Genomic DNA, 11,329 nt, shown 5'->3' on the forward strand with positions numbered 1-11,329 from the left:
GTAGGGGGGAGTTATATGATAAAGGGTAAGCCCGTAAGGAGTATAGAATCGCAGCGAGACCTGGGGGTGCAAGTGCACAAGTCTTTGAAGGTGGCAGTACAAGTGGAGAGTGTGGTGAAGAAAGCCTACGGTATGTTAGCCTTTATAGGAAGGGGTATAGAATATAAGAGCTGGAGTCTAATGTTGCAGTTGTACAGAACGTTGGTTGGGCCGCATTTGGAGTACTGTGTACAGTTCTGGTCGCCTTACTACTGGAAGGATGTGGAGACTCTGGAGAGAGTGCAGAGGAGGTTTACCAGGATGTTGCCTGGTATGGAAAGACTGGGGTATGAGGAAAGATTGAATAAATTGGGGCTCTTTTCCCTTGAAAGACGGTGACTGAGGGGGGATCTAATAGAGGTATATAAGATTATGAAGGGTATAGATAGAGTGAACAGAGGTAAGCTATTTCCTATAATAGAGTCACGTAGGACAAGGGGCCATGGACTTAAGGTGAGGGGGGAGAGGTACAACACAGATATTAGAGGGAGGTTTTTCACACAGAGGGTAGTGGGGGTATGGAATGCTCTGCCAAGGTGGTGGAGGCAGGCATGCTGGAGTTGTTTAAGAGTAACTTAGACAGGCACATGAGTGGGTTGGAGATGGGTGGATATAGGAGATTGTTTTAAATAAGGGTCATTAGCATTGGGGCGTCCCTGGTAATGTAAATGGGTATAGTATGATAATAATGTTTTTTCTCTTTTCATTCACAGGTTTTAAGTCGGTCCGCCTTGTGTCCAACGAGGGGCATACAGGCGATGGGTTGTACTGGGGCTGCTCTTGGTTGTTCGAGATTGGCCTAGTGCTTCATGTCGTTAGTGTGTGCCTAAACTGGACCAGATACTGGGCAAGACGACAGCTCAGTGACTATCACTGATTGCTGTGCAGACACACAGATTTGGGCCGGTGTCTGTGGGAGTTTGCGCATTCTCCCTGTGCTTGCGTGGGTTTTCTCCGGGTGCTCCGGTTTCCTCTCACACCCCAAAGATGTGCTGTTAGGCTGATTGGAGGTAATAAATTGTCCCTAAATCAGTTTCCCTCAATCTGGATGGCCATAAAACATTAGACAGGGGTCGTTGGTGGAGAGGGGGACTGGTGGTGTTGAGATAGCGGCGCGGGCTCGTTGGGCCGAAGGGCCTGTTTCCTGGGCTGATTTTGTTCTTTGTTCTCTATATATGGAGGCCTAAGTCTACGTCTTCGCATCTTCAGTCAAAGGCCTCCATTTTCTCCCACAGATCTGTTCTTTGTTCTAAACTGCCTCTCCCCCGCCTCCTTTTGAGGCTGTGCCCTCGAGTCCTGCTGTCCTTTCTAAGCAGGAAGACATGTTCTAAAAGGTGTTGGCACAGTCCCCTGAAATTTCAATTGACACATTTCACACCCCTTGTCTGTTTGGCTGTCCGCTTCAAGGTCAACATGGACTGTGTGAACAAGCTGGACTCAGAGTGTGGAATAACCCCATGGTGAGAGGCAAAAATACATTTTGGGAGTGAGCAGCTGTGATGATCTTGTGAAACAATTCTTATTGATCAATCCTTCTTGTGTTCATCAATAAAGACTGTGAAAGTACAGATAACTCTTCCATGGTTAATATCTAAGTTAAATTGTACAATGATGAAATAATAAAAAAAACAATGAAATAAAAGTATTGTCATCTTCATTCCCACTCAGAAAGGACAGTAGGACTAGGGGGCACAGCCTCAAGATAAAGGGGGGGCAGTTTAGAACGGAGTTGAGGAGGAACTTCTTCACTCAAAGGGTGGTGAATCTCTGGAATTCTCTGCCCGTTGAAGTGGTGGAGGCTGCCTCGCTAAATATATTTAAGACGCGGGTTGATGGGTTTTTGATAAGCGAGGGGATTAAGGGTTATGGGGAGAAAGCGGGAATGTGGAACTGAGCCACGACAGATCAGCCATGATCTTATTGAATGGCGGGGCAGGCTCGAAGGGCTAGATGGCCTACTCCTGCTCCTATTTCTTATGTTCTTGTGTAATTGCCTCAGTGTTTCTATGTAATGACTCTACTATCCTCTTACCGTAGAACAATGACTCCCATGCTCCTAATTTAACACTGATGGCCTGAAATAACACTGGTGGATCTTGTTCCTCGAACATTTCAACAGGAACATGACCTTCTTAGGTGTCAGGCCAAGAACAGATAGAGAACTGCAGGTAATAATTCAACAACATTTCCAGTAACATTGCATCTACCCTTCCATACTCCAGTTCCCGTGACATTTTGATTCATAAAGTTTAATATTTATTTATTAGTGTCACCAGTAAGCTCACATTAACACTGTAATGAAGTTAGTGTGAAACCACACGCACTCTGTTCAGGTACACTAAAGGAGATTTTAGCATGGCCAATGCACTAACCACTACATCAAGGCTCCAGTGAGGAAACCGGAGCCCCCGACGGAATCCACAGGCACGAGGAGAATGTGCAGACACTGCACAGACAGTGATCCAAGGCAGGAATCGATCCCAGGTCCTCGGTGTTGTGAGGCAGCAGTACTAACCACTCTGCCACCGTGCCCACCTACAGGATCAGAGGTGGCAGATTTTAAACCAATGAGGAGAAACTACTTCTCCCCGCATTACAAGAAGGATGTGGAGGCGTTGGAGAGGGTGCAGAGGAGGTTTACTAGGATGTTGCCTGGTATGGTGGGGAGGTCCTATGAGGAGAGACTGAGGGATCTAGGGTTGTTTTCGTTGGAAAGAAGGCGGCTAAGAGGGGATCTTATTGAAACATATAAGATGATTAGAGGTTTAGATAGGATGGATAGTGATAGCCTTTTTCCTCGGATGGAGAAAGCTAGCACGAGGGGGCATGGCTTTAAATTAAGGGGGGGTAGCTACAGGACGGATGTCAGGGGTACGTTCTTTACCCAGCGGGTGGTGAGGGATTGGAATGCCCTGCCTGCTGCAGTTGTAAATGCGTCTAGTTTGGGGGCGTTTAAGAGATCTCTGGATAGGTTTATGGACGAAAAGGGATTGGTATAGGCTAGTGGGTCATTGTTTTTGTAACTGGTCGGCGCAACATCGTGGGCCGAAGGGCCTGTTCTGCGCTGTAATGTTCTATGTTCTATGTTCTATGTTCAAAGGCTAGTACGTCTGTGGAATTCTCTACCCCAGAGCGCAGTGAATGCTGGGATTTTGAGAAGGTTGAAGGAGGAGACAGATTTTTAATCAGTAATGGGGTTAAAGGGTTATGGAAAACAGACAGGAAAGTGGAGATGAGTCCGAGATGAAAGCGGTCATGATCAGATTGAATTGGGATTCCAGGGAGTGAATGGCGTACTGGTGCATTTAATGCCTAATCACTGTGGTGTCACTCAACATGTCACCTTCTTCCTCCTCCCCCCACAATACAAAGAACAAAGAACAACCCAGCACGGGAAACAGGCCCTTCGGCCCAACGAGCCCGCGCCGCCGCATCCTCCTACACCTATTCTACCCTGTGTGTCTACGAATGGGACCCCTAACTTAGCCAGATTCAGGGGAGAATAGTGTCCATTTTGTTACACCAATCAGCCTAAGAGCACATCTTTGGGGTGTGGGAGGAAACCGGAGCGCCCGGAGGAAACCCACGCAGACACGGGGAGAATGTGCAAACTCCCACAGACACAGGCCCAAATCCATGTATCTGCACAGCTAGCAGTGATAGTCCCTGAGCTGTTGCGGCGCCCGTCTACCGGTCCAGGATCAAGCACACACACCGACACGAAGTACTAGGCCACTCCCGGAACTTCCAAGAGCAGCCCACGCACGACCCACCGTGTGCATGCCCCTCGTTTGACACGAGGTGGACCTCCACCTGTGGAATAAAAAGACAAAAATATTAATCTTACAGCCTGCCCTTCCGGTGTCTACCGAGTTTTAACCCTATTTAATAGCCCCTACCATATCCCTCCATTCTTGTTTCACTCATGTGCCTATCTAACTGCATCTTAAACGAGTCCAACGTTCCTGCCTCCACCACCCTACTCGGTAGCGCGTTCCAGACCCCCACAACTCTCTGTGTAAAGAACCTTCCTCTTACCTCCAAATTATACCTCCCCCCCTCACCCTTAAATGATGACCTCTCGTATTTGTACCCAGTCTAGGGAGCAGTCTCTCACTATTGATTCTGTCTATTCCCTTCAGTATCTTATATACCTCTATCATGTCCCCCCTCAATCTCCGTCTTTCCAAGGAGAATAGTCCCAGTTTCTCCAACCTTTCCTCGTAACCCAGTCCCCCCACGCCAGGCAACATCCTGGTAAACCTCCTCTGAACCCTTTCCAGAGCCTCCACGTCCTTCCGGTAGTAAGGTGACCAGAACTGGACGCAGTACTCCCAATGCGGTCTAACCAACGTTCTGTACAACTGAAGCATTAGACGGCAGCTTTTATACTCTATACCCCTTCCTATAAAGGCTAACATCCCATAAGCCTTCCTAACAACGTTCTCCACTTGTGACACAACCTTCATGGATTTGTGGACCTGCACTCCCAGGTCTCTCTGTACGTCTATACTCCTAATCGGCCTACCTTTTATCACATAGCTCCTCTCTGCATTATTCCTTCCAAAATGCATCACCTCGCATTTGTCAGGATTAAATGCCATCTGCCACCTATCTGCCCACTGCACCAACCTATCTATATCCTGTTGTATCACCTCACAATCCACTTCGGTACCCGCCAACCCTGCCATCTTGGTGTCATCAGCAAACTTGCTGATCACACCACCTACGCCCTCTTCTAAGTCATTTATGTAGACCACAAAGAGGAGAGGTCCCAGTACCGAGCCCTGCGGCACACCACTGGTCACTGGCCTCCAGCCCGACAAGGTCCCCTCCACAACTACCCTCTGTCTCCTATTACCCAGCCAGTTCTCAATCCACCTAGCTACATGGCCTCGTATCCCATGCGCCTTAACCTTTTCTACCAGCCTACCGTGAGGGACTTTGTCAAACGCCTTACTGAAATCCATACAGATGACATCAACGGCTCTCCCATCGTCAACCGTTTTTGTCACCTCCTCAAAGAATTCCACCAGATTCGTAAGGCAAGACCTCCCTCTAACAAAGCCATGTTGCGTATCCCTAATCAGATCGCAACGCTCCAAATGCTCATACATCCTACCCCTAAGTATTTTTTTCCATTAATTTCCCTACCACCGATGTCAAACTCACCGGCCTATAATTCCCAGGGTTATCCCTACTACCTTTTTTGAACAACGGGACCACATTTGCTACCCTCCAGTCTTCTGGGACCTCACCTGTGTCCAAAGAAGAGACAAAGATGTGCGCCAGAGGCCCAGCAATTTCATCTTTCACCTCCCTAAGCAGCCTGGGATAAATACCATCAGGCCCCGGAGCTTTATCCGTCCTTACGCTACCTAAAAGCCCTAGCACTTCCTCTCTCGTAATAACTATATCCTGCAACTGAACCTCCGCTCCCTCCAAGAGACCGCACGATTCCGAACCCCTCTCCTTCGTGAATACCGACGCAAAATATTCATTCAGGAGCTCCCCCATTCCCTCCGACTCAATACACAACTCTCCACTCTTGTCCCTAAGAGGACCAATTTTCCCTCTAACTACTCTCTTGCCTCTAATATAGGAATAAAATGCCTTTGGATTTTCCTTAATCCTACCAGCCAAAGCCATCTCATGCCCTCTCTTCGCCCTTCTAATTCCCCTTTTTAGCTCCCTCCTACTCTCTCTATATTCCTCCAGCGCACACTCCGTACCCAGTCGTTTCGACCTAACAAAAGCCTCCCTCTTCTTCCTGACCAAGTCTTCAATATCCCCCGTAATCCACGGCTCTCTAATCCTACCTTTCCCATCCTTTCGCTTAACCGGAACAAACCTCCCCTGCAACCATTTCATTTTGTCCCTAAAAGCCTCCCACTTGCCAACCGTGGACTTGCCAGCTAACAGTCCCTCCCAATCAGTTTGCTGCAGCTCCCTCCTAATCCTGCTATAGCTCACCTTTCCCCAGTTCAGCACCCTCCCGTTCGGACGGCACTCGTCCCTTTCCATTTTTATCCTAAAGTAGACGGACTTGTGGTCACTGTTAGCCACATGTTCGCCTACCTCTACCTCTCCCACCTGCCCCGGCTCGTTTCCCAACACTAAATCCAGTATAGCCCCTCCCCTAGTCGGGCTGGTTACGTACTGCTCTAGAGACCCTTCCATGTGCAATGCCATGTGCAAGCTCAGTAATGAGGTTTGCAAGGTTATCTATTTATTTATTTGTGTCACAACTAGGCTTACATTAATACTGCAACTAAATTATTATGAAATTCCTAGTCACCAGATTCAGGTGGCTGTTTGGGTACAGTGAGGGAGATTTAGCATGACCAATGCAAATAATCTGCACATCTTTGGACACCGAGGGGCAATTTAGCATGTCCAATCCACCTAAACTGCACACATTTAGACTGTAAAGAGTAATTTAGTGTGACCAATCCCCCTAATCTGCACATCCTTGGACATTACAGGGCATTTCAGCATGATCAATTCATCTAACCAATACCTCATTCAGATTTTGGAAGGAAATCAGAGCACCCGGAGGAAACCCACTATGACACGGGGAGAACATGCAGAATCTGCACAGATGGTGAGCCAAGTTGGGAATAAGTCTAGGTCCCTGGCACTCTGAGGTAGCAGTGAAAACCATTGTTTCACAGCGACATTGATGCTAAAAGCACAGATAAAGAAGTCAAACTTGGCTCTGGACGAGGTGGAGGGATTTGTTTTTTCATGGGAGACAGCGTAGCATTCAAGGGTTACAATGTTTCTCACCATTGTGTTAATGACCTTTTATGGGAGGAAAGGTTTGTGCGACAAAACAGGAAAAAAACAATCATATACCTGGGGGTTTATTTTACATAATAATAAGAGCAATAAATGAATGAGTCTTTATTAACAAATTGATTTGACCATCATTTTGAAAGGGTATTCCACTCCATGCTTCAACTCATCTCTGAATTTCCTTTGGGTCACTGCGTAAATGAATGTGTTTGTGCAACAACTCAGGAGTTGGAGCATCAAACCAATTTCTGTGATAAACGTGGGCAGGGAAACATAATATCCCAAATAATCCAATCTTCTCATGATAGAACAGACCATGAACACCACCCAGAGGAGCATGAAGTTCCCTGAAATGACAAAGAGTAAAATCATGGACTTTCTTCGGTTGGTCACCTCGGGGTCACTGGGTTTCTCACCACTGTTGTGAGCTCGGAGTCGACTGCGGGCTCTCGTGGCAATTAAAATGCTCCTGACGGTCAAGGCATTGAACAACACAATGGAACAAAAGGGTAGGAAGGGTGTTAAAATATAATGCATGAACTCTACCACAGCCCAAACCAATGAATTAATCACATTAAACTTAACAGTGCAAAACCAGGGACTATTAGAGAGCCAATATTCACTTAAATACAGAAAATACCAGAAAGTGTTCTTCAAACAGCTCACCACAGTCACGGTTCCTAAAATGATGGATGCTGTTTTCTCAGTGCAATATTTTGTTTTCAGTTTCTGGAAACAAATGGCGATAAAGCGGTCAAAGGTGAAAGTGACAGTGAACCAGACAGAGCAGTCAGTGACAGCATAAAGGGCGATGGCGTGGATATTGCAGATCCTGACGTTCCGCAGGAAATAAAATTGTTCCCGATAAACGATCGGTATGTGCCTCAGTATCAGATCGAAAATAATGACCAGCAGGTCAGCCACAGCCATCGCAACCAGGTAGAGAGTGACACATTTGGAGAGACCACACTTCCCCCGAGACAAGATCGCAATCGTCACCACGTTAACTTGAAGTGTGAAGAAATGTTTATTCGTTAGTGTCACATTAACACCGCAATGATGTTCCTGTTAATCATAGAATCCCTACAGTGCAGGAGGAGGCCATTCTGCCCATCTAGTCTGCAGCAACCACAATCCCACCCAGACCTGGCCCCTGAACCCCGTGCATTTACCCTCGCTGGTCCCCTGATACTCACATCGACAATCAGCCTAACTCACACTTCTTTAGACTGTGGAAGGAAACCCATGCAGATGCGAGAAGAACATGTGGACTTCACACAAACAGTGAGCCAAGCCAGGAATTGTACCCGGGTCCTTTGCGCTGTGAGGCAGCCATGCCATTCACTGCGCCACCCCAATATCTAATTGAGGAGAACTGACTGAGGTATTTAAGATGAACAGGAGACTTGGCAACTTAGACATAGAGAGGATATTTCCTCTTACGCTGCAATTTAGAACAAGTGGTCACAGTTTTACAGTAAGGGATAGCAAATTTAAAACAGACATGAGGAGAAACTACTTCTCTCGAAGGGTGGTGACTCTGGAATTGAGAGAGTGAGAGAGAGACAGAGACAGAGGGAGAGAGAGAGAGACAGAGACAGAGGGAGAGAGAGAGACAGAAAGAGAGAGACAGTGAGAGAGACAGAGACAGAAAGAGAGAGGCAAAGAGAGGGAGAGAGATAAAGATAAAGACAGAGAGAGAAAAAGACAGAGTGAGAGAAATAGAGAGAGAAAAAGAGACAGAGAGAGAGAAGCAGAGAGAGAGAAGAGACAGAAAGAAAAAAAGAGAAACAGAGAGGAAGAGAGGCGAAGAGAAAAGAGAGATAGAGATAAAAGAAAGAGAGACAGAGAAAAGAAAGAGACAGAGAGAAAAGAGCGACAGAGAGAGGTAGAGAGAAAAAAAGAGAAACAGAGAGAGACAGAGAGAGACAGAGAGGGAGAGATGGAGAAAGAGAGAGAGAGTAAAAACAAGAGACACAAAGAGAAGCTGAAAAAAATCGAAAGAAAGAGACTTAGAGAGAAAAACAGATGGTGGGGTGGGGGGCAGAGAGAAAGAGAGAGAGAGAAAGAGAGAGAGAAGAAAAAGAGAAAAAAAGAGAAAGCCAAGGACAAACTGTAGGTTCGCTGCAGAGAAAGAAACGAAGAGGGAGAAAATAGATAAAGTGTTCTAATTTGTATCACGTATTTATGACTTCCCTGGTGACAAAAACTGATGAGAAATGATGGAATAAAAAGCTATAAATGAAGACCAAGTTGCCACACACTCCCTTCCAGAAGCTCCAACCTGAAAAATAGTAACTCACCTGGGACACCAACTGCAGCCAAGACTGGGTAGTAATACTTCTGAATATCATTGATCACCCCCAAGATCTTCAGCTTGGTCAAGTAACCAAGAGACATTCTGCTGTCCTTCAGATGAGAGTGGATATCTGGATGGTTGCTGTCGATGCTGGCACCATTCCCCAACTGACACATTGAGAAGATTCCTCCTTACTTATCAAGGAGAGGACAGATGCACTTCGAGCTTCACGTCCCACGTTGATTGGGTTTAGTTCCAGACACTGAGCAAAATGAAGTAAACAACTTTCAGACAAAGAGTTTGAATATCATTGGAGGAATTGCCATCAGAAAGCTCCCCAAAGACCAGGGGAACTGCTGCACCTTTGGTAACACAATCAAATTTCCAGAACCCCAACAGAAATGTGCACAGATACTTTTCCTTCAATAAGTCTACAGTAAAGCTATATACTTATTGAAGGAGGACTAGCCAAATTCAGAGTGGGACAATAATAATGAAAGACCTTGGGTGACTGTGTGGAGTTTTCACGTTCTTCCTGTGTCTGTGCAGGTTGCCTCCGGGTGCTCCAGTTTCCTCCCACACTCCAAAGATGTGCAGATTAGGTGGATTAGACATGATAAATTGCCCCTTTCGTGTCCAAAGATGTGTGGGTTGGATGGATTTGTCACGCTAAATTGCCCCTTCTTGTCTCAAGATGTGCAGGTGAGGTGAATTGGCCATGCTAAATTACGCCTGAGTATCCAAAGCTGTATAAATTAGCTGGATTGGCCATGCTAAACTGTCCCTTGTTGTAAAGATACACAGGTTCGATGAATTAGCCATTGTAAATGTTAGGGGATTTGCGAGCTGAGTGAGTGGGGTTAGGGGATTGGGCTCCTGGTAGACCTGTGCGAACGCAATGTCAGACAGGTCAGTGAAGACTCGACAGGCCAATTGTCCTCCTTCCACATTGTGGGCCTCCTATGATGCTAAAGTTTAAGTTTATTCATTAGAGTCACAAGTAGGCTTACATTAACACTTCAATGAAATTCCTGTGGAATCCCCCTAGTCTCCACACTCTGGTGCTTGTTCAGGTCAATGCACCCTAACCAGCACATGTTTCTGAATGTGGGAGGGAACTGAAGTACCCAGAGGAAACCCACACAGACATGGGGAATATGCAAACCCCACACAGACAGTGACCCAAACCGGGAATCGAACCCAGGTCCCCGGCACTGTGAGGCAGCAGTGTTACCCACTGTGCCTATGGCTGAGACAAGGAGAAATTTCTTCCCAAAAGGCTATGGCCAGCTTGTGGGAGTTTTTTTTGCCAAAGGTTTGATTTGACTTGATTTGTTATTGTCACATGTGTTAGTATACAATCAAAAATATTGTTTCTTGTGCGCTATACAGACAAAAAACACACCACTCACAGAGATGGAAACACAAGGGTGCCAAGCATAATGTCACAGTCATAGCTCGGATGCAGAAAAAGATCAACTCAATGCAAGGTAAGTCCAATCAAAAGTCTGATGGCAGCAGGGAAGAAGCTGTTCTTGAGGTGGTTGGTATTGACCTCAGCCTTTTGTATCTTTTTTCTAGAAGGGAGAAGGTGGAAGAGAGAATTTCCGGGGTGCGTGCGGTCCTGAAGTATTCTGGCTGCTTTATCAATGTCGCGGGAAGTGTAGTCAGAGTCAGTGGTTGGAAGGCTGGTTTGCATGATGGATTGGGCTATATTCGCAACCTTTTTTAGTACCTTGTGGTCTTGGGCAGAACAGGAGGTACACCAAGCTGTGATACAGCCAGAAATGATGTTTTTGACGGTGTGTCTATAAAAGTTGTTGGGATTCGTAGCTGGCATGCCAAATTTCCTTCGTCTTCTGAGAAAGTAAAGGTATTGGTAGGTTTTCTTAACTATACTGTCAGCATCAGGGGACCAGGACAGGTTGCTGGTGATCTGCTACTTAAAAACTTGAAGCTCTTGACCCTTTCATATTAATCCCCATTGCTGCAGACGGAGACATGTTCTCCTTTACGCTTCCTGAAGATGATGACTATCTTCTTTGTTTTGTTGACATTGAGGGAGAGATTATTGTTGCCGCACCAGTCACCAGACTCTATATCTCATTCCTGTCCCCTGAGCCGAGGCCCCAGGCCACCAAGTTTGGAGATGAGTTTTGTGGTGTTGAAGGCTGAGCTGTAGTCAGTACAATA

The 11,329-nt window shown here is 46.4% G+C and overlaps 1 protein-coding gene across 1 annotated transcript; it reads right to left on the reverse strand.

The window, feature by feature from the left end:
• Positions 1-6,948: 6,948 nt before the first annotated feature.
• On the reverse strand, positions 6,949-9,312 carry LOC145338094 (putative G-protein coupled receptor 139). Its single transcript, XM_080182879.1, has 2 exons — positions 9,141-9,312; positions 6,949-7,844 (listed from the first exon to the last, which is right to left on the reverse strand). Exons 1-2 carry the CDS (start codon positions 9,310-9,312, stop codon positions 6,949-6,951), a joined length of 1,068 nt encoding a protein of 355 aa, XP_080039005.1.
• Between the last annotated feature and the right edge of the window lie 2,017 nt (positions 9,313-11,329).

The sequence above is a fragment of the Carcharhinus amblyrhynchos genome, unplaced genomic scaffold (assembly GCF_965287045.1).
Source record: "Carcharhinus amblyrhynchos unplaced genomic scaffold, sCarAmb.v2.hapA scaffold_96, whole genome shotgun sequence".
NCBI lineage: Eukaryota > Metazoa > Chordata > Chondrichthyes > Carcharhiniformes > Carcharhinidae > Carcharhinus > Carcharhinus amblyrhynchos.